Source organism: Balaenoptera ricei, chromosome 14, assembly GCF_028023285.1.
Source record: "Balaenoptera ricei isolate mBalRic1 chromosome 14, mBalRic1.hap2, whole genome shotgun sequence".
Classification (NCBI taxonomy): domain Eukaryota; kingdom Metazoa; phylum Chordata; class Mammalia; order Artiodactyla; family Balaenopteridae; genus Balaenoptera; species Balaenoptera ricei.
The window spans coordinates 77,690,843-77,714,596 of NC_082652.1; the positions used below are offsets into that span (position 1 = coordinate 77,690,843).

Here is a 23,754-nt window from a genome sequence, read left to right on the forward strand (position 1 = left end):
TAAGTGTCTGGAGTGCGTTCAGAAGGTGTCCGCACTGAAGCAGTTTTATTCTTCATGAATTTAAACTTAGTGAAAGAATAAGCAGCTCACTCAGAGGTGAATTAACACTGCTGATTTCAGCCCCTCCCCACCAGCCCTTGTAAGTCTAGAACGGGTCTGACTCCACATGGTGAACGAACGTACTCTGTGAACACCTAAAAATAAATCTTCTCTTGTCTGCTGGGTTCATGTAATTGAGATTGAAAATGTGTTGGGTACTTACGGTAAGGAACAAGGCAATTTTCATTCGTAACGTTACGTTAATTCAGGAGAATTTGTCACTGTCAGAATTCAGAAGGTTGTTGTCTTATGAACAAGAATAGTTTCTGAAGTCAAATTACTTAAAGGCAAACTGAGGACCCGTCCTTTAGGAGCCAAAGGACCATGCCCTGGGCTTGTGAGGGAAGGCCCAGACCGCTCCCGCTTGCATTAAGATTTCATCACTGCCAGGCATGCGGACCGAGGCAGAGTCAATTGCTTTCTCGGGAATCAAACATTGGCTACTTGCAAGGCCACCCTTTCCTCCTCCAGGCTGTGGCTTCTCCAAAGGCTTAGGCAGGACCTGAGCCCCCAGTAAAACAGTTGACCTTGAAAAGCAGCCTGTGCTCTGCGGGGACAAGGGTTCTCCCGTGTCTCTCCCCTGGTGCCAGTCTCCTGGGGGCTCTTTTGGAAGGCAGCCTCAGTGCTCTTCTCCGGTGCTCCGGCCAAGAATTGCCCATTTTGTAAAATTGATAAAAGCCACTGAAGTGGAGGGCAGGATCCAGAGGCGAGATCTGCACCTCTTACCCACATTCCCAAAGCTGCCCCCAGAAGAATCTGGCCACGGAGCCCATTTTGCAAGCCACCGATCCCCCTGACTGTGAGACCAAAGAAGGACGATTAGGTGCACGTCAACGTTTTGAGGTCTGCACTGCTGGGACAGCCGTACGTTGCTCCCAGTGGCCTCCGGGCCTTTCAGGACAGAATGCTGGTCAGATGGATCAGGGGTTGGACCCCTGGGAAAAATTTTAATCCCCAAACCAAAGCTTCTCAAGGGAGTTAACCCCCTTTCTCACAGAGACAACCTGTTGCACTCACACATAGCTGGGAATCCATGTCCAGCCCCTTTGGTATGTGGGGTTTCTCAGCTTCCAAAAATACTTGGCTGAACCATATGAAATTGAGATTTTTGCCGATCAGCAGTAGTCAGATATCCAGTTTCTCACGGTTTAACATAACAGGGCATATCCACCAGCTCTAGTAGACCTCTGTCCTTGGTCACGGAAAAGGGCTAACTAAATAAGCCCCGTTGCCTAGCTTTTATGCCTTATCTGTCAGGTACAGGATGTTTGCAGGCACACTGTAAAAGCTTAATGACAGGCAGCAGTGGAAAATGCAAATTCTTGCATTTCTTATTCATTGCATTTATTCACCGCCTTTCTTTTTCCCTCTCTCCCTCCCTAAAAAGGGACAACTACACGCTTCAGATCAATCCCAATTCAGGCCTCTGTAATGAAGATCATTTGTCCTATTTCACTTTTATTGGAAGAGTTGCTGGTCTGGCAGTATTTCATGGGAAACTTTTAGATGGTAAGTTACTAAAAAGTATTGAAGTAATAAAAATTGGACAGTGCTGTCTGTGGTCTCTTATCAGGTGTCTTATCTTTCACATCATAGGTTTTAAGCAAAAGTGCCTCACTGGTTCCCCCTCTGTAAATCAGTAGTTTCTTTAATGTTTTGTCCATAATGAAGGTGCTTTTTCCTGGTATCATCTTAATCCGAGCACTGAAGACATAGTGTCAACACACAGTTTGAAAAAAATTTTTTTGAAAAACTTAAGTGTGAAGCACAGAACATTCTGTATTTTTGCATAAGTTTTCCAGAATAACGTTTCTTTAGCAGGAACTAGATTTGATGACAGATGGAAAGTACGGATTGAAAAGTTCATTAAAGCAGTCTAATTCAGCCAGTATCCTGCCTTTGTCCTGTTTGTCCCCAAATTACCATTTTTTTGAATGTGAAGAGACTGTAAATAATTTCAAAGCAGTGTTATAACTCAGCTAAGACCTTGACCCCTGGGATCACTGCTGAAACAGATGGCACAAAATAATCTCATTATTATCTAGAGCACGTAAGTCATGCAAAGTACCAAGAATTTCAAGGTACCTTGGAAGTTAGGAGTGAAACCCCCCTCCCTGGCTGTATCAATAGGCTTATAATAGAGACTTCTTATGGATTTGGTCTTTGAAAAAGTAGTGCCCTTAAGAGAACATTACAGAAGTCATCAGTGAGGAAAGAGAATCAGAAATATTTTTGAAGAATTTAGGGGTGAAATGGTTGAGGGTAGAAGGCAGAGCAAGATTTAAGATTGACACTGCAGTTACTGTAGAGAGAGATTTCCAGGAGAATTACATGAATTGCATTTATGGAACCTTAGCTATGCTAGTAAATAATTGATGTACCCTGTGTACTTTCTCCTTTAATAAATTTTTACTGGTAATTGCTAGCTGATTTTGATCCTCTAATTTCAACATTTTATTTTTTACGGGGGGGGCAGCGCTGGTGGCAGGAGTAAACCCTTTTTTTTCTGATTAGAAGGAAACTGGTCTCACTGTGTATATGTATATACAGTGAATGTATTTTAATTTGCAGCACTGGATTCATGCCATAGATTATTAGAACGTCCGTTATTTACCTTCTGCCGAGCAAGAAGACGTTCTTAGTTGCTACAGGAGAAATAGAGAGAAGTTTAATCTAAGATCCTGACCTGAGGGGACCGATGTTCTAGTGAGGGTGCGGGAAACATGGGTCCAGAGTCCAGCAGAAGGGAACACAGGGAGCTCTCGGCTCCCCCGGAGGGCCAGGGAGTGCTTTACCAGGATTAGCCTTGCCGGGAGGCTGCGGTGGGGTTGGCGCACTTAGAAGCTGGGATCGTTTCAGATGAGCGAGGACGGGCCAGGAGCCAAGGCTGCCTGGAGTAGTGATGGGGGCATCTAGGTCCCGGCTGCAAAAGGAGATAGGAGGTAACCGTGTCCTCGGGAATTGCGAGGAGAAGAGCCCAAACGCCCCCAGGTGTGTGGCCAGCAGTGTCTTTGTTTCCCGGGACCGTGAACGGCCCTGGAGGCAGAGCAGACACGCTGCACGTCAGATCAGCCCCTGCTCCCTTCTGTGGCTTCACCCCCCAGACAGCAGGGGGTTTGAGCCTCAGCCGCAGGGCCACACTGAAGCCAGTGGGAGCGGGAACGGGCTGCGAGGGTGGCTGGTTAGACCTGGAGGGGGCGCTGAGGGTGGGAGTTGAGGGTGCAGGGGGAGGACTGAGGTTCGGGGGGCGCCTGTGTCAGGAGGCGCGTGACGCTGACTTGCCTGGGACGGGGTGAAGCGGGGTCCCTGCGGGGCACCTGCGCGGTCGTGGCGGCGTTGCCACCGCCCTTGCCTCCCTCAGGCCGTCATCACCCCGTACCCCCACCCCGAGAAGACTGCACAGCCTTCTGAAGGGCCTCCCTCGTTCCCTTCCTGTCCCTTCCTGTTGCTCTTCCCATTACTGCCCAAGCGATGGCACTGAAATGCAGGTGGAATTGCCCCCTGGCGTTTCAGTGACTCCCCTTGGCCCTGGGCAGCAGCCCGGACTCTCCGGCACCTCGTGTAAGCTGCACACCCCCTGCCCAGCCCCTTCTCTGGCCTGTCTGCCCAGGACGCCCTGTGCTTCGGTGCTGGCGAGTCCCCAGTCTTGTCCCTCTGCTGGGAGCGCCCTTTTCTCCCCCGTGCGTGCGCCCTGTTTGCACTACAGCTTCCTGATTGTGCCTGAAGCTCATTTGTCACCTCCAGCAGCCTTTCTGACCTCACCCCTCTGCTGTACCATCTCTGTTAGTATAACTGCCCTCCTTCCTAAACCCCTACCCCCAACCCTGCCCCAAACCAGGCCCTCATCTTACTATAGAAAGCCCTTGATGGTTCTGTCCCAGTCTCTCATTCAAACGAAAGCAGGTTCATCTTTTATTTCATGCTCTGATGCACAGCATGATCAAAGATTTGAGACTAACTCCGTTTTCACCGTGTTTTAGGTTTCTTCATTCGACCGTTTTACAAAATGATGCTGGGAAAGCAGATAACTCTGAATGACATGGAATCTGTGGTGAGTAAATAGAGGTCACTCCCGTGGACCTCACCAGCAGCTTGTGCCTTATGGAAAGGTAGTTGAGACCATGTTGTAGTCACAGCAATTTTTATGGGCGTCGTCATTCAGTATGGACAACAGGGATTGTTCGAGAGGTTAATTGATCTCCCTAACTTTTTTAATAAGCAGATCATCGTTCACATTTCCTAGAGTCATGGTATTTAGGGTGGGTACACCCACATCTCAGTTACCTCTGCTCACTCAGAACTGGTTTGACCAAATTAAATCCAAGGGTCATTTGGAGACCTCATTGCTGCCCTTGTTTTCCATGGAAAACTGCTAATACTGAACACTTAAGAGGTTCATCTGCTATCCCTCTGTTTTCCGACCTCAAAAAAATGGCAGGGAGCCAGACCAAAACAGTAGATGAAGGGAAGACTATTTATACTCATCCCAGATACGGAAGAAGGGTAACTGACCACTACAGTGTAGGAGAGGAATGAAAAGTTAGAAAATAATTGCTAACTTTTGATTTGGGTTTTCGTGTTGCATTTAACTTATTTAATCTAGGCTGACCATTTTAGAGTTGAAAGGCTTTTCTATAAAAAACAAAAGTTGATGCTCCTTTCCTAGTATACTTTTGCTTCTGTTTTTCTTTTAATTTACCTGTACTCCCACCGTTCACCTCTCACCTCTCACCATTCACCAGCCACACACGGGGCCATCAGGAAGCGTCTTCGTCCATTTGGGGTGTTTGCAGCTCTGCTTGCACGTTCTGTCACTTGAGTCGCCTCAGCCTCGCTGCCGTGTTGGCTGTACATGTTGTGTGGTTGGGTGTGTGAGCCGTGTACCCCCCTCTCACAGCTCGTCCTCTGGGTGTGGCAGGAGAGTAGAAGGCCAGCAGCGCACACAAGTCCACTCAGCTGGGTTTTCCACGGGCGGGCAGCTCTGTGTGTCCACGGTACCCGCGTCAAGTTTCTCTTCAGCTTTTACCTTTAGCTTAGGCTTTATGCTTTTGTTACTGTATGATGAGGAAGCTAGGAGTATAAAAATCTCTCTTCAAGTCTAAGTTAATTTTATTCCCCATGTTGACAGCGGGTGCACACATTCTGTTTTGTCTTCGTGGAGCCCCTGGGGCTGCCCAAGAGACAGAGGAGCCCAGGCTCTCGGGGCCTGTGTGCTGGGTTTTGACCCAGGGCAGCCTTCCTCTTTGCTCACAGTGACTTGCAGAGAGTGGTGGAAGCACAGGAAGGGGCACAACTTGAAGCCATTGGTACTGAATTAGAACATTCTCTATCCTTCCTACTCTCCTCTGATATTTTCACTCTTAAAAGATTGGGAGTATGTTAATCTCTGCGTATGACGGCCGTCTGAAGCAGGCTGCTTCCTCTTCGCAGAGGGCAGGATCCGACTACAAACCCCCATTACTACCAAAGCAGTTTTTTAGTTTGTATTTTTAAAGTGGAAGAGTAGGTTTGGGGTAGAGCTGGAAACATATTAGTGACTAATGCATTTCTTGAGATTCTGGATGGAATTACATTGCAAGGACGTAATTATTTAAAGAAGTGAGTGTATATTTTGGGAAAAAATGCTTAATTTTAATTTTTGTGTCATTTCTCTAGGATAGTGAATACTACAACTCTTTGAAATGGATCTTAGAAAATGATCCGACTGAACTGGACCTTATGTTTTGCATTGATGAAGAAAACTTTGGGCAGGTATGTGTGGGTAACCCCACGAGCTCCCCCTTGACTTTCAAAGAGGCTTTGCTTCTTTGAGTCGTTGCTAATTATCATCTGATTGTATCGGTATCTTATTGTCATGCCAAGAAGCCAAGTCCCAATTACAACTGCCTCTCTTCCTGCAAAGTTAGAGAAATTCTAAGGCCTCTGGTGTGTGAAGTAGCACCTACGTCTCACATCTAAAGCAGATCTGAGTGTGAATGTTTGTGCCTTGGTTTTAAAATTTAGATACTTCAAAAAAATATTGTAAATGTTTACTTAGTGATATAAATACATGACCAGGAGTAGGTGATGTCTGGGGTGGCCTTGGTTTTTTTCCCTCTGCTTTAACGGTTCCCTTGTCATGGTGAAGTTTGTCTTTGGGGGCTCAGCAGGCTCAGGGTTTTCTAACATTCCTTCTTGCTTTGCACCAATACTGTCATTAAGGCTGGATTAACCATAAACATCAATTTCAAAGATAAAGTTGCCTTCTTGGAATTCTCATCATCATCCTGAAGTTCTGTAGGATGTGTTTGTCTTAAACCTGAAACCTTTGGTTCATTTGTCCCCCGGTGATAACGATGCTTTGGGGAACGACTTCTCAGGATTATCCAACCCCTGGTACCTGTCCTTTCACAAAAGCCCAGAGAGAGTTCCCCTCTACCAGACCAAGTGTACATGGCCTTGGCGTTCATGAGATCATGGAGCCCGTTTTAAGGGTTGCTAATGGAACATGACATTGATTTGTTCTTTATTGCTTCAGAGATTATTGAAAGTGTACTCCACTGTCCAAAAAGTGTGCTCGTATTGGCTATCGTTTCACGATGCTGTGCTCAGTTTTATAGGTGAGGTAAGGAAATCAGGTCCCTGCCCTCTTGGGTTCGCAGTCTTAGAAAAAAGAAGCTGATGCCGCTGGATATAAAGAAATTAATGACACCTGGGGTAAAAACTGTTGAGAAGGAACGTGATCACACACCCAAATTACTTGTTACATCCGCTCAAGCCAGGAAACCATCACTCGTGTGAGTCCCAGAAGTGGGTGGGTCTCAGGGAGTCTGTGTTTTCTTTCCTTCCTGGTTGGTTGAGTTGAGGCTCATAGAATTTCAGGCGCCAGGGATGAGAGAGACCCTGTGACTAATGGAAATGATCAACGAGTCCATTAGGAATCTCATTTTGCCCTCCCCATCCTTTTTCGCCCCATCCTGTGTTTCATGCCCCCAAACCTTCACAGACCGATGGACACTGCTGTCCTTGTGGGAGCCCTGTTGTGGGGTGGGAGAGGGAAATCTCTTCTGCACCACCCCCAAAGCTGTCGCCTCCAGGTTAGCGGTGGCCCCCCCGCCCAGGACTGAACATAAATGGGTTCTGGCCCTTGTCTGCTTCCCTCCTCCACTGCTCCCTCCCCTGAAGCCCCTGCAAGTCACCCCCACTTCATCCCTTCTCCCCCGTCCCCACCCCGCTCCGCTGCTCTCCTTCCACCTCCCCTAAGCCCTGCTGCTTCTGCTGGCCCCGCGACGCCGATGCTCCCCTGCCCACTTCTTTTCTCGTCCTGCCTCGCTCGATGGGCGGCCTCACCCAGCCCAGCTGCAGCTCTGCGCGGCTCACCGCCAGCCTCTCACCTGCAGCCCCCACCCTTCCTCTAGCGTCCAGATTCCCCCTGGTTCGGCTGCCTCCTGAGCCGTGTCTCCTGAAAGACCCACAGGTCCCCGAACTGAAGAAGCCACTTCCTCCTCCCGACCCCCCACCTCCGCTCCGGTCTAACCAGTGGCCTCACCCTCCCCTTCGGCCTGAAACTGGAGTCCCCTTGGAATCTCCCCTCTCCCTCCGTGTCCAGCTGGTCACTGCGTCCTCTAGCCCCAGCCTCCTCATCGCTTCCCTTGTCTGCACCCTCCCCTTGTTGAGGCTCTGCCGGTTCCTTGGCTGTGTCGTGTAGCAGTCTCCCTGGTCCCTGCATCGCCCCTCGCTCCAGTCCGTTCTCTGATGCCTCCACACGTATGCTCCAGATGTAGTGGTTCTGAAAAGCAAACCTGGACCTGCAACTCTTCTGCTCGACACAGATTCTTCACTGGCCAGCCCGTGCCCTTCAGTGTGACTTAAAACCTTTCCTGCACGGCTTAGGACCCCTCGCTGCCCACCTTACCTACACCTCCTTCCTCTCACCTTCACAGCCATGGGGTGCCTGCCTCGGTGTCCCCCAGGACACCCCGTGCCCTGTCACTGGCTGCGTGGCGCCCTCTCCTTGCCGACCCATCCTCCTCTCCCCCGCCATAACGCTCTGTCCTCTAGCCATCCCCGGCCTGCTGCCTCCTGTGAGCCCCCGAGGTCTCCTTGGTTTCTCCAGTGCCCGGTGTGTAGCGATGGCTGCTAAATGCTTAGTGAGCAAAGGAATGAATCATGCCGACCTAGGTTTTTTTTTAATGTTATAAGTAATGGAAGCTCCAAGTGTGAGACAACAAAATAATTGGAATTGCAATGACTTTTTTTTAAGCTGGACCTATTTAAGGGTCTTAACTGCCAATTTTCAGACGATAACACATGGCTAATCATCCTGGAACTATGTCTTCTTTGCATTTTTAACGCATGTAGGGAGGAGTAGAGATAAGGAACCAAGGAAGATTTAAAATCAGTCTTGGGTGTCAAATGCAAAAAAAAAAGGTCTCTTTATATTATATCCACTTGTAGAAATCCCTATGACTAACTTAACACAGTTCAGAAGACATTAGTGATGCCAAAGTTAGAAGCAGACTAAACCTTCCTTAGTTACAGTTAAATGTAACTATTTCCACCTAATAAGTACAAACCAAACAAGATGTTTGCATTTTTAAGTAGACTTCTAATAGATTCTGATGGTCGTTATAGCTCACGTCAATGGTTCATTAAAAACAATTCTTAAACCTCCTCATTTAATGTGGGTTTTTCTGACTTTGGATTGAATCAGGTAGAGTAATGCAGTAATCAAAACAGACTCATGAGATGAGTAAGATAATGATTAGGTGCCCTATTTGTGAAATTACTGGCTTTCCTTTTTAGAGAGCGAAACCTGATTAGCAAGGAACTAGCATATCTATTTTGTGTTCTGGGGAGAAATGTAGAGTGAATTAAGCAGGCACACATTGATCTCATCTCCCATATCCAATCCATCACCAGGCCCTGTTCATTTTGACTCCCGACTATTCTTCAGTTCTCTCTGTTCTCCTTGTCTGTCCCACCAACAATACCCAAGCCTAAGCTACCATCTTCTCTCGTAGATTCCTAACTGGTTTTTTATATCCACCTTGGCCTCCTACAATGGCAGAGTGGTCTTTTCAGAATGTGAAATGATCATTTCATTCCTCTGCTAAAAAACATGCAGAGATTTCCCACTTTATCACTGTCAAGATAAAGACCCAAATCCTTAATTTGCCTCATGAAGTCCTGTGTGGCTGGGCCCTGCCTGTTCATCTCCAGGTGCATTTTGCATCAGTGCTGCCCCTCATGCTTTCTGGGTCTGGTCCTACAAGACTTCTTGCACACACCAAACTCCTTCTTGCCTCAGGACCTTTGCACATGCCGTTCCTCCAGTTGGGAACACACTCCCATCCTCAGTTCAGACAAAGCTAGCTCTGACCCAGGACCACAGTACTTCAGAGTGTCTTTCGTGTCTCCCTATGGCAGGTACCATAAGTGACTTTGCATTTATTTGTATGGTTATGTGTTTAGTATCTCTCTCTCCCAGCAGACTCAATCTTGGTGATGGCTGCCCTGGGTCTGCCTTTTGCTCACCATTGTGCACTCACCACCTGGCAGTGCCTGGTACAGGGTAGACACTCAAAATAGAGTTGTTGAACCAAAAACGTGGACATCAGCAAGAGGCCTGTGCAGGCCTCCCCCTCCCCCAGCCCTCTGCAAAACTGCTGACTGTGCATTGCCATTTTCTAACCCAAGAGGAAGCCCACGCCTCCTTGTGCAAAAAGATAAAGTCATTTCTTCACTAGAGTGAAGTTACCACAGAAGTGAGGTGTGCGTGCAGTCGGCCTTCCTTAGTGCTTTAGGCTCTCTTTTTCTCATCCCATGATTAGAAATACCAGACCATGAAGTTTGGCGGTAGCTGTCACTTCATTGTAATGAAATTGCAGCTGTTGCCACTTTTTTCCAGTTTGCTTCCTTTCTGGTTGGTGAGAATCTGCAGCTGCTGGTTCCTGGGGCCTACTAACAATGTTTCCGATGAACAAATTTCAATATTTGAACAATCGTCATATGCCAACCAGAAAGAATCAACCATACACTCATGTACACCCCTGCACACACGTGCCCCACCAGGAGGAGACATCCTTTTAGAGCTGTGCCAAGCAGAAGTTCTTGACTGCAGGGCCAGCAGAGTAGCACCTGATTTGGTTGCTTTGAAGAGGCACTAGCAGTGTGGACTTCTAAGAAGCTGTGCAGTGGGGAGGGGAAGAGAATGGGCAGCAGCCTATAGGAAAATTGTTTGGGACCCGGCCTGAGTTGGGTGAAGGCGCACATTCTCAACTGGGGAGACGACACCCCTAGGGGGCAAAAACTAGACAACTTTTTGTCTTGGAGGACAAAAAGTCTCAGCCATTACAATGGCTCGTGGTCCTCCAAGGGGGCCGCAGAACGTAACACAGGTGTACCATGGGTCTCTTTGGTAAGATTGCGTGGGAGGGAAGGGGCAATTGGGGGGCGGTCTGAAAAGGCTCCTGGGGGGTAATTAATGGGGAAAAAGGCTGAGGAGCACTGGGTTGGGGAGAGGGAATAAGGGAAGAGGCAGAAACTGGATGTAGGAAGGAGAGAGAGGTGAGAGGCAGAGCGAGGTCGTGGCTGGAGCTGGACGGAACCAGACCAAGACCCCAGTGAGGAGGTAGTTCCTCAAAGACCAGGTCAAGGAAGTGGGCAGGTGGCAGCTGCGGGAAACATGAAGGTAGAAAGGTGGGCCGGCCGCTGGGAGAGGCTGGGGAGGATGAGGACGGCGCCCAAGAACACGATGAGAAGCAGTCAAGCCTTCCTCTGCCTGGGTCCAGGATGCCCGATTTGACCTAGACAGTTTCTCGGTGGACTCCTCAGACATTTGTCGTAAAGCATCTGAGGAAGATCGGGGAGACGTGTGTGAATCTGAAGTTGTCCCTTGCCACAGAAGAGGGGTCCAGTTCTGCGCGAGCTGCACCCCAGAGGTTCCTCTGATCTTTGTGGTCTTTACGAAGAAGAGAGAGGAGTTCGTACTTGGGCCAGGAGACTTCAAGAAAGAGCACTTTTTTCCTACGAGCACTTATTAATCCCCTTCTGTGTGCCAGGCACTGTGTTAGTGTCTTCACGTTGGGTCCTTGAGGAAGGAGTTCAGACACAAGACGACAACTATATTTAAAAAGTGGAATTTGGGACTTCCCTCGTAGCGCAGTGGTTAAGAATCCGCCTGCCAGTGCAAGGGACACAGGTTCGATCCCTGGTCCAGGAAGATCCCACATGCCGCAGAGCAACTATGCCCGTGTGCCACAACTACTGAAGCCTGCGCACCTTAGAGCCCGTGCACCGCAACTATTGAGCCTGCACTCTAGGGCCTGCATGCCACAACTACTGAGCCCACATCCTTCAACTACTGAAGCCCGCACTCCTAGAGCCCGTGCTTCGCAACAAGAGAAGCCACTGCAATGAGACGCCCGCGCACCGCAACAAAGAGTAGCCCCCGCTCGCCGCAACTAGAGAAAGCCCGCGCACAGCAACGAAGACCCAACGCAGCCAAAAAAAATTTTAAAAGTGGAATTTGAACAGCAGCCCACAGGTGGTGTGTGAGGAGAGGGAGAATGGGGGTGGAACACCAGCGGAAGCCTGACTGAGAGACCCCTAGGGCTTGGGGAGGATTTACTCTAAGGGAGCAGCTTAGGGAGCAGGCCTGGAGACCCCCTTCCCTGCCTGCCGGGAGAAACCATGTGACCTACATGTGAGCCCCAACCAACCATGTGACCCACGGCTGCCCCAGCCGACAATTCCTTACTCAGCACAGAGAGTATGGTCCGGTCTTTTTTGTTTTTCAAAAACAGTTTTATTTATCTGATTGCAAAATATTAATCTTAGGAATAAAAATAAAGTCAGTACAGTAAACACATATTAAAGTCACTCATAGTTCCTACCACCTAGAGGAAAGTCACGAGTAAAATTTTGATTTGTGTCTTCCAGAATTATTCTCTGTAAACACACAAATAAGGTTTTATCTTTTTAACAGAAATGGAATTGTACAGTGTGTACAGTTTTAACTTAATATATCGTAGGTACCTTTCCATGTCAGTAAATACCATTTTAATGGCTACACCAAATTCCATTTCATAGACTGTACCTTTTTTAACCATGCCCTAATGGTCAGCATCTAGGCTATTTCAGTATTTCACTATGTAAACAGTACGATGAGTATAATCCTGGAATATACATTTTGTACACTTGACCAATTTCTTTCCCTTGGTATAAGTCCTAAAAGAGAAATTATAATGAAAAGGCATATGCACATTAAAATCTTGACTCCTGTTGCCAAATTATCTTTTCAAAAGGTTGAACCAGTTAGACCCTCACCACCAGCATTGATAAGAACTGTTTCTCTACACTCAGCAGTGCTGGCTGATTCTGCCATTTTTCATCACTAGGGGCTGCTTTTGGAGGCACCAGAAGTGTTTTTCTCCTTTCCCCTCCCCACCCTGTCTCGTCTATGGTTGACCCTCTCATTCAGTAGCTCTGGAAATTGCAGCTCCCAGAAAACATTCTATATATAGTACAGCTGAACTGTACTGAAAGCCTCTCAATATCCAGAACCGGGCTTGGATTTATTAACTTGTCATTTGGTGTGGATCTGATAGAAAAATCTCATCATGGAAGGGAACAGCAAGACAATCTTTGAGGAATAAATGGGGGGAAAAAAGAAAAACTGTCTTATTAAAAAATACTACAAAAGTGTAAATGAATACTGCCTACAGACCCACAAATAATCGACTACAAAAGTGTAAATGAATACTGCCTACAGACCTCCAAATAATTGTCAAAGAACTAAAGATGTTTTACTATAAGAGACCTCCCCATCCCACTCCCTAAGCGAACTGTTTAATATCTTCAAAAAAGTGCCGTGACCTGCACAGGACAGGAGCAGGTCACCACGGGGGGCAACTGGATGGAATGGAAGACAGCAGCCGGAAGGGGGCACCCGGCGGGAAGGAAGGATTTGAAGAAGAATAAAAATACAGTAGCAATTAAAGTCCGTACTGCATTTGCAAATATTTTCTCCCATTCTGAGGGTTGTCTTTTTGTCTTGTTTATGGTTTCCTTTGCTGTGCAAAAGCTTTTAAGTTTCATTAGGTCCCATTTGTTTATGTTTGTTTTTATTTTCATTACTCTAGGAGGTGGGTCAAAAAAGATCTTGCTGTGATTTATGTCAAAGAGTGTTTTTCCTATGTTTTCCTCTAAGAGTTTTATAGTGCCCCATCTTACATTTAAGTCTTTAATCAATTTTGAGTATATTTTTGTGTATGGTGTTAGGGAGTGTTCTAATTTCATTCTTTTACATGTAGCTGTCCAGTTTTCCCAGCACCACTTATTGAAGAGGCTGTCTTTTCTCCATTGTATATTCTCGCCTCCTGACCATATGTGCGTGGGTTGATCTGTGGGCTTTCTATGCTGTTCCATTGATCTATATTTCTGTTTTTGTGCCAGTACCATGCTGTCTTGATTACTGTAGCTTTGTAGTATAGTCTGAAGTCAGGGAACCTGATTCCTCCAGCTCCGTTTTTCTTTCTCAAGGTTGCTTTGGCTATTCGGGGTCTTTTGTGTTTCCATACAAATTGTGAAAATTTTTGTTCTAGTTCTGTGAAAAATGCCATTGGTAGTTTGATAGGGATTCCATTGGATCTGTAGATTGCTTTGGATAGTATAGTCATTTTCACAATGTTGATTCTTCCAATCCAAGAACATGGTATATCTCTCCCTTTGTATCGTCTTTCTTTCATCAGTGTCTTATAGTTTTCTGCATACAGGTCTTTTGTCTCCTTAGGTAGGTTTATCCCTAAGTATTTTATTCTTTTTGTTGCAGTGGTAAATGGGAGTATTTCCTTAATTTCTCTTTCAGATTTTTTGTCGTTAGTGTATAGGAACGCAAGAGATTTCTGTGCATTAATTTTGTATCCTGCTACTTTACCAGATTCATTGATTAGCTCTAGTAGTTTTCTGGTGGCATCTTTAGGATTCTCTATGTATAGTATCATGTCATCTGCAAACAGTGACAGTTTTATGTCTTTTCTGATTTGAATTTCTTTTATTTCTTTTTCTTCTCTGATTGCTGTGGCTGAAACTTGCAAAACTATGTTGAATAATAGTGGTGAGAGTGGGCAACCTTGTCTTGCTCCTGATCTTAGAGGAAATGGGTTCAGTTTTTCACCATTGAGAACGATGTTGCCGGTGGGTTTGTCATCTATGGCCTTTATTATGTTGAGGTAGGTTCCCTCCATGCCTACTTCCTGGCATATACCCTGAGAAAACCATAATTCAAAAAGAGTCATGTACCACAATGTTCACTGCAGCTCTATTTACAATAGCCAGGACATGGAAGCAACCTAAGTATCCATTGACAGATGAATGGATAAAGAAGATACGACACATATATACAATGGAATATTACTCAGCCATAAAAAGAAATGAAAGTGAGTTATTTGTAGTGAGGTGGATGGACCTAGAGTCTGTCATACAGAGTGAAGTATGTCAGAAAGAGAAAAACAAATATCATATGCTAACACATATATATGGAATCTAAAAAAAAAAAAAATGGTTCTAAAGAACCTAGGGGCAGGACAGGAATAAAGACGCAGACATAGAGAATGGACTTGAGGATATGGGGAGGGGGAAGGGTAAGCTGGGACGAAGTGAGAGAGTAGCGTTGACATATATACACTACCAAATGTAAAATAGATAGCTAGTGGGAAGCAGCTGCATAGCACAGGGAGATCAGCTTGGTGCTTCATGACTACCTAGAGGGGTGGGATAGGGAGGATGGGAGGGAGACGCAAGAGGGAGGGGATATGGAGATATATGTATACATACAGCTGATTTACTTTGTTGTACAGCAGAAACTAACACAACATTGTAAAGCAACTATACTCCAATAAAGATGTTAAAAAATAAAAAAGTAAAGTCCGTACTGCAGACAGTAAAACGTTGAATTGATGTTGTCGAAAGTGGAGCTCAGTCACGTGGGAGGGAAACGAGATCCCTTCCCGAATAACAAAAAAAAAGACAAGAAAATATGAAGGGCCGAGACAGAGGATCAGTGGGCTTTGATTGAAAAAGCTGTCTCCGTGTGAAAAGGAACAATAATCAAGTGCATCATCAGAGAAAACGTTTGGAGAGGAACAGGATCTGATATTCAGGCCAGAGAGGCCGTCTGTCCTGCGCGTGTGTGGCAGGGCTGGGGAAGGGTCCCTGAAAATGGACCTCTGCCAAAGCAGGAGATCTGTTGCAGATTTGAATCTGTATCCCTCGTGATGGATGCAGCCTGGATGCTTGCTCTGGAGAATGCTCTCCCTCAGGCTCGGCTCGGCCTCCTCTCAGATGTGGCTGGGTGGGTGCGGGAAAAAAGACCACAGGGAGTCCCACCAGAATACAAATGTGGTTACCTTTGAATTGGGGAGCTGTGAGTGGTATTTTTTTCCTTTTTATTTCCCTGGAATTTCCATGAGAGTAAACATTTTACTTGTTAGATCAGTAGGCCTCTTCCTTCCCTTCCCTTCGCTTCTGCTACTTATTGCTTTATACACTTTGATGTTAAGCCAGGGCCGGCTCAGGGCAGAGGAGAAGGCTGTGCCTTGAGTTCAGCTGCTTTGCTCTTTTCACTCCTGGCTTGCTCTGAGGGAGGGGGCTTTCGGGGCCGATGAGCCAGGAGGTGGCGTCTGGATGCACATCAAAGCCTGGGGTTCTCAGGGGTGGCAGGTGAACCCATCCCTCAGCCTGACTTTCTCAGCATCTTTCTTTTTTTAAGTCCCTGTGTTTTGCTCCTTTGAAAGAAATTCCACATATCTTTTTTTTATGGCTATAAAATCTAATTTTCAGCAACAAATCTGGATCTCTGCAGTCTTGATGGATGTATCCTGTCTTTTCTGTTAAACATAATTAAATCTCTTAATAAGTCAATAGCAGATGGGAAAAGTGTTGTTCTCCATTGTTGCTAATGTATGAAGAATAATTAAAACTCATAAATAACCATAAAATAATCTGCCTTCAATGATAACATCTTTAAGTGTGTAGCATCTTAACAATTTAGAAGCCTCATTAGACATTCTCTTGGACACAGAGCCCATTTGCTGGGAACGAGTGCTGAATAAATTTTACTTATCTTCCTTTTATAATAAGACGTTATTACTCAGTGATAATATGCAAAATAACTTCATGATGGTGATCGTTGTTTTATCTTTGTAATTACAGACATATCAAGTGGATCTGAAGCCCAATGGGTCAGAAATAATGGTAACAAATGAAAACAAAAGGGAATACATTGAGTACGTACACACATACTTACAGCCTTTTCTTTTATTAAATTGAACAGCATGTTTGGTTGCCGTCTTTTGCCAGAACAATTCGTGCAGATTATGGACACACTTTTAACAGTATGAGTTCTTTTCTGGCTTGGCCTAATAGGAAGCTGAATTATGGGATGCAAAGTTTGACTTGTGTCCTGACTTCATGTTGCTGCCATACAGAGGAGCAGTGGGAGGAGAGAAAGGGGCCACTATTGAGTAACTTGGCAAATTCTCTGGGAGCCTGTGGGCATCTCGTCTAAAATTGAGAATTACAACAGTGGACCAGTGTCAACAGCCAGTTGGGGTAAAATTGGGAACAACCGAAGAGAACATATTCCATCTGTCTCCTGACTTCTTTTCCATAATGAAAATGTAGGAGAAGAGTTAAAATGGATATGGAGAATTCAGCACATGCAAACATGAAGAATTGTTCCTGATGTTTGTAATTTTCTTAATCTCAGCGTCCTTTGGTGGGACAGAATGTTGAGTCCTTTGGAAATCTAGCTGTTAGGTAATCCTGGGAGTCTGTGCTGGGCAGAAGGTACAGTTGGGCAGCTTACATTTTCCTCTTTGGTATATACGTATGCTTCGAGCTCACAATTCTGGTATCTTCCAAGGATTGCCAGGTTGCCCTTGCTAGCCCTCGAACAGGGGCGAGGTCGGTGTTAACAGTGGTTGGCTCCCAGATCCTAGTTTCTGCTTGTCTAGTGAGTTACAGCCATGGCCTGAGCTCCTTGTTTGCATTCAGAACTCCATTTCAACAAGCTGCGTTCCGTCCTCTCTCATCACAGTCGATCACAGGACTTGAATTCAGAGAATTGGCTGAGGATCTTAGCATCCTTCCTTAGCATCTGCAAAAAAAAAAAAAAACACCTACTCTCCTTTCTAATTAGGAAGAATTGGAGAGTGCTGGCATCTCTACTTAGAGACCCTGACAAAGCATGGACTTCTCCACTTGCAAGTTGAAAGCTTGCTACGCTTAATCAAAAACTAGAAGTAGGAGACTACATTTCTTGCCTGTTCACCTTAATTGGCGCTTGTGCTGAACTTGGACAGTCTCAGCAAGCAGACGACGTCCTAACGGGCACTGTTGTCTTCATTCGGAAAGTGTAGACTTTGAATAGATTTTTAACAACACTCCACCCCAGGGTGACTGGGTTCGAAAGACTGAGTATTTGCACCTTGTGATACATGTTGTGCGTCATTCTTTGCAGTTAATTCTTTTAGGTTTCAAATTGCGGGGCGCCTCCGCTAGCTTCACTGCAAGAAGGAGGATAGAAATCCCCGCCTGCTCCCTGCCACCTGTATCCTCTGGTGCAAGTAGGCTGTTGGGCTGGTGATGGCAGCACAGCCAGTAAAACCTGATATTCTGAGCAGTGAGTGGGCAGCAGGCTGGTCCTCGAGGGCCGTTGCCATGGTGCCACCTCGTAAGTGAGAGCCCTTTATGACAAGGTCCTTGTGCTATTTCACGACAGAATGCCTTAGGTGAAATCCAAAGTGGATTCGCCTGGCAGTAAATTCTGCTGTACACTAAATGTTGTCACGGGGAACGTGGTTTCAGTGGCTGTCTGTGACTCAAAGAGGTTTTACCATTAATCCTCCAAATGTTGGTATAAAAGTATTAGTGGTAAAATACTGATAAATTATATGTCATCCTTGAAAATCAGTACATTGAATACTAGAATGAAATATATGATAAAATACGTTGTACTGGGTATTCCCCTTAAAAATATGTACATGTTTGTACATAAATGTGGGTGTGTACATATGTGGGTTTGTGTGTGTGCACGCATTATGCCCATATACATATGTATTCAAACCCCATTTTCCCTTTTTCTCCAGACAGTCACATTTATAAAGCAGCTTTGATAAACGAAGGCTTGATCTGGGGGGAAAAAAAGAAATCAGTCTTTCTTTTGAAATCCTCAGTGAGATTTTAGGCTCCACATGTGCTCATTATTCTCGAAAGAATCAATGAATAAGCAGCATGTGCTGCAGCACTCTACCTCCCTCTCCTTGGCCACCGTCGGGCTTTTCTCCCTGCCCTGCTTAACGAGCAGCAGTCGCAGCTGGGGAGAAATAACTGAACACCAGTGATGAATGAGCAAGATGGTTAAGGGCTGTCCGTTTTCCTCCCACAGCCTAGTCATCCAGTGGAGATTTGTGAACAGGGTCCAAAAGCAAATGAACGCCTTCTTGGAGGTAAGTCGTGTTCACCGGGAGTCGTGCCTGTGCCTTTAGGTTGAAAGAGGACGGTTCTCCTCCTTGGGGGTCAGGGGGGCTGTTAGAAGCGATCACACACCCAGAGACAGGCATGGGTGTGGGACCCAGGGCAGGAACGTCAGGCCTGCACTGCTCACACCATCTCCAGTCTCCAGGGCAGGAGTGTTCAGCCACTGCACTGCCACCTTTTTGTTTGTTTTCTGTTGTTCAGTGTTTTCTGGCTTTGCTGCTCTTATTTTTTAATTTGCCTTAACTGTTTTTAAAGAGAAATCTTTACAGACTTGATCCAGAAGGGCAGGTTCCCCCACAGGGGCTAGAACCATCGTCCTGCAGTTTTTGGTGGTACCCGGGGAAGGCTGGGAGCATCTCTGCCTTTTGCTGCAGTGACAGGTTCTAAGAAATGCGAGGACTCGGGACAGTTTCCAGTCACGCCATCCCTCCGTGATAATGCCTTCCGCTTCATTGGTCGAACTTTTTTTTTTTTTTTTTTTAAATCCCCTGCCCTTTCCTCGTGGCTGTCTGAATAATTCCTCACCTTATTAAAGTGTGAACTGGTTCCTTCTCAGACGCAAGTATTTAATGTCAGTGATGCTCCCAGGCCCCTGAGGAGGGAAGCCCCTCGCAGAGAATAAGGGGGTTCCTCATTTTTAAAAACGGCTCCCTTTGACCCAAAGCGCAATTCCATTTTAAATCCTGATAATGGGTATTAGTTACTTAAAGAGAACAAGCCCCAGCTGCACATCACAAGCTTCCGCTGAACCGATGCAGGGTTCTCGTTGGGCGATGCTCTCAAGTTCACCCCAGTTCAATTACCTGCTCATGGTGAATATAGCACCAGCCCAGGCAGAACACTCAGAAAAATTCCAGGACTTAGGGTGAAACGTGTGAGTTAGAGGCGCTGGAGAACAGCAGGGTTCATACTGTATTTACACGAGAGACCTACCCGGCCCTGCCCCAGGTGATCACACTTTCAGAAACTGGCCACACGCGAGGCCCAGCGACACGGAGCGTCCGTCCTAGATCACTGCGCTAGTTAGTGGCGCCTAGCCTGGGAACCGGGGCAGGCTGTCCGTGCTCCCTGGCTCCTTTCCACCCATCACACCGCCTCCTCTCGTATTTCATCTCTGCCTTCAGCGCCTTATTTTCAAATGGTCCGCTTGCGCGTCTGTGGCCTGTGCCTTTGAGAACACCCTGACTCACAGCAATGTGTCATAAGTGGCTTTTGGAATCCGCCTGCCTGCAGCAAATCATATTTTTGTAACATTTCAAAAATTACTCAAGTACCTGGGTCTTCTGGAGTCTACTGCTTTTTAAATTTTTATTTTGTGACTATGCTGTTTTTATCTGAACTAAAATTACTGAATACTGTCATATAAATCATCAGTGAACAGTGTATTTTTCCTGGCTAACCAAAATAAGCTTGTTTATCCTGTAAAATTTGTCTCTTTCAAGGAAAAAGGTGTTGAGAGTGCTTTTCTTTTTTTCTTTCAGGGATTCACGGAACTGCTTCCTATTGATTTGATTAAAATTTTTGATGAAAATGAACTGGAGGTTTGTACTGTAAACATTTTGTGTAAAGCAGATTTTTTTTTTTAAAGTATCTCATTACTTCCCAACTTGGTATTTTAGTATTCTCTGATCCGTAATGTCCTAGCGAGTAAGCTTAGGTGAATTCTACGGCGGGTCTCTTAGGGGCTTGCTTCTTTGCCGATCAGGGACCAGGGCATAGCAGAAGTAGTCACCTGTAGCTTCCTTGCCCGGGAGAGGGCAGATCAGGGGCGCAGCAGACAGGGAGAGGCCCGCTGAGCTGCGTTCACAGCAGCCAGTTGGGGTGGCAGCACCCTGCTCCCAAGGTGGGGCTGGCTGAGGACCCCGGTCCTGCACGCACCCACCGTGGCAGCCGAATGGGGACTCGGCCAGGAGGTGAGCGTGAGCATCCCCGAGGGGCTGTAAAGCAGGGCTCTCCGTGAAATTGAAGTGGTCTGTGCTGCGGAGTGAAAGCGCGGCAGAGGCCAGAAGGCAGTCGCAGGAGGTGGTTTCATGTCAGCTTGTGCCAGCTCCTTTGTGTCGGTGTAGATGAGAACTCGGAATCTGAAAAGCAAAGGAGTCTCTCCGCCTTTATGTTGAGAGAAACAGAAGGAGGAAGGCTTTGTCTGTTGAGAGGCTATTGACAGGACTCTGGCCATTTGTCCAATGACGTGTCTTCCGTAGACTGGCTTTTGTTCTTTTACCTTAAAATGGAAACGTCCAGATAGATGACATCACAGACATCATGTAGAGGAAGCCCTTTGTTTGGCAGGTGGGGAGACTGAGGCAGGGAGAGGTTAATGACCTCACAGGGTCTCGTCACAGTCAGGCCTGTGAACCCGGTTTTCAGGCCTCTGGATTAGTTCTTTTTCCACTGTACGCTGGCGCCTCTGCGGGAATATCATTCATTTGTCCACAGGAAACCTGCCCTTCGGAGGGTTAGGTAATAAGAAAAGTGGACCCAAGACTGGTAAGTCAGAGGAGCAATTATAGCGCTAGGACAGGTCTGCAGCCGTGGGCCACCAGGCAGGCGAGGTGATTGCCCTCACCTGGCGCATCGGTCTGGGAAGATGAGCTCTTGCTGTCATAAAGCACTAATTCTATTGTGGGTGGGGAGGTATTTTCAACTGTTGAGACAGATAACCTCTCAGAAGAGGAAACAGCCAGAGTAATGAAAGAGCAGACATAAATGGAGCATACGAAAATCCATGAGCACCGAGCTGAGGTTCGAGGGGCGGGGAAGGTGATTGATTGGGACTTCTAATTTCCAGTATGAAACGTGGTGGCCTGTACAAGCTTTAGAGTCGGGTCCCTCTCTTTACCTCTCAGTCTCTGATCTGCAGGGGCAGGTAGGATGTGGAACACGTATTCCCCTTCATTTGTTTTTATGGGTCGCTGGCTTATCTTGCTTTGCACGTGACGTGATGCTGGCACTGAGAAAAGGCCTTTCCTCCGGTGTACTTCTTCGGCTTTCACGATGTGCCCTGTTTCCCTCTGGTCCCTCTCCCTCCCAGTTGCTGATGTGCGGCCTTGGCGACGTGGATGTGAACGACTGGCGACAGCATTCTATTTACAAGAACGGCTACTGCCCGAACCACCCCGTGATTCAGTGGTTCTGGAAGGTAAGGCCAGAGGCCGGGTCCTGTGCTGCCTTCCTGCGGCCTTGCTGCTGGATTTGGGGTCGTGTTGGTACCTGGCCTCCTGGGGGAGAGAAGAGGCCCGCCGAGCCAGAAGCAGCCCTCACCGCTGCTTTTCTGTAACTGTGGTGGCTGGCTGTCTTGAACAGGCTACACTGTCTTCCTCGACCACCTATTAAAGTGCTTTTGTTTGAGGAAACCATTGAGTAGGATGATCCTGCAAGGCTTCAAGAATTGGAACTAGGCTTCCCTGGTGGCGCAGTGGTTAAGAATCCACCTGCTAATGCAGGGGCCACGGGTTCGATCCCTGGTCCGGGAAGATCCCACATGCTATGAATCCTAGAAAAAAGCCCACGTGCAGCAACGAAGACCCAATGCAAGCATAAATAAATTAATTAATTTTAAAAAAAAAAAATTGGAACTAGTCCTCCAGAGTGTGAATAAGAATGGGAGGCTTCTCAGGGCAAAAGCATGCTTTGGGGCTGACTTTTCCAAGATGCCATGTTGGTTTAAAAAACCATTTTCCCAACTTTTTTTGTTAATTCCAACAAACATTTTGATCTTTACATCTTTCAATCAAAGATGCAAATGAAATCTGATTGACTCTCTAAAGACCAGTGTTTACATCCTGTTCATCGTAGAAGAGAAGTGAAATAGTAACGAGCGGGTCCAAAGGAGGACAGTAAACTGAAAGAACAATTACAGGGGGAAAAGTGCTGATTATTTACTTACAGAAATAAGAAATCGTTGACCTTGTCTTAATTTCTAAATATCTATTGTTAATAATATTTCAAGTGCAGCAGAGAAACAGAGAGAAAAGGAAGAAAGCAGAATCTTCAAATCCTAAAATCTTAGTCCAACTTTCGCTCAGCCTTGATTTTGTATATATTTTTTTTAATATCAGTTCAAGTAACTTTACCAGTGAAGCCAACTCGATTCTTAGAATAATTCAGATATGTAAGATACACAGATTATTTCAGAAGCCTAGCCTGGCCTCTGTTTTTCTTTCTTTTTCTAAAATGTTGTCTTTAGAGAATTTAGCTACAGTCAAATATCCTGCCTCATAACCTGGGTTCCCCCTCTCAAACTGTGTGTATTTCTAACTGGCTCAGGGGGACCAGCAAGCCTCACATACAGAAACATGAGCTCAGTGCCATCAATGAGTGTGCTTTTTTTTTTTTTTTTTTTTAATTTATTTTTGGCTGCGTTGGGTCTTCCTTGCTGTGCAGGGCTTTTCTCTAGCTGCAGCGAACAGGGGCTCCTCTTCGTTGCGGTGCGTGGGCTTCTCATTGCGATGGCTTCTCTTGTTGTGGAGCACGGGCTCTAGGCGCGCGGGCTTCAGTAGTTGTGGCACGCGGGCTTCAGCATTTGTGGTTCGCGGGCTCCAGAGCGCAGGCTCAGTAGTTGTGACACATGGGCTTAGTTGCTCCGCGGCATGTGGGATCTTCCCGGACCAGGGATTGAACCCGTGTCCCCTGCATTAGCAGGCAGATTCTTAACCACTGTGCCACCAGGGAAGTCCCAAGTGTGCTTTTTTTTAACCACTTATTTTGACCAGTTGGCAGAAGAAGAAAGAGACATTGTGATCACTCGGTCTGAGGTTGCAGAGGCCAGTATTGTGATGGCCATAAAAAAAAATTTTTTTTAAAAGTTTGCAGAGTCAACTGTCTAGGTCTCCCACTGCACTATAAATAAGATGAAGTTTTGCCCGTCTGCACTGCAGCAGACGTGCCTCGTGTTACATGAGCGTAATGACCTTCTGCCTCCGTTCGTAGGCTGTGCTGCTGATGGACGCTGAAAAGCGTATCCGGTTACTCCAGTTTGTCACAGGGACGTCCCGAGTCCCTATGAATGGATTTGCCGAACTTTACGGTGAGCAGGGTACCATTAGACTTCATCCTCCCACCGTGAGTCTCTACCCAGGCATCTGCTGTGGCCCCAGAAGACTCTGCCTTCCGGGCTTCTGGCCATGTGGGTTT

The 23,754-nt window shown here is 46.5% G+C and overlaps 1 protein-coding gene across 11 annotated transcripts in view; it reads left to right on the forward strand.

Annotated features, from left to right (window-relative positions):
- NEDD4L (NEDD4 like E3 ubiquitin protein ligase) overlaps positions 1 to 23,754 on the forward strand; it is a 167,574-nt gene that overhangs the window by 133,515 nt on the left and 10,305 nt on the right. For all 11 annotated transcript variants that reach the window (XM_059895529.1, XM_059895520.1, XM_059895527.1 and 8 more), the window contains 8 exons: positions 1,487 to 1,608; positions 4,080 to 4,150; positions 5,755 to 5,850; positions 16,294 to 16,367; positions 18,530 to 18,590; positions 20,103 to 20,162; positions 21,653 to 21,760; positions 23,551 to 23,647. In XM_059895529.1, coding sequence (XP_059751512.1) covers positions 1,487 to 1,608; positions 4,080 to 4,150; positions 5,755 to 5,850; positions 16,294 to 16,367; positions 18,530 to 18,590; positions 20,103 to 20,162; positions 21,653 to 21,760; positions 23,551 to 23,647 — 689 coding nt within the window. The remainder of the gene's footprint in view (positions 1 to 1,486; positions 1,609 to 4,079; positions 4,151 to 5,754; positions 5,851 to 16,293; positions 16,368 to 18,529; positions 18,591 to 20,102; positions 20,163 to 21,652; positions 21,761 to 23,550; positions 23,648 to 23,754) is intronic.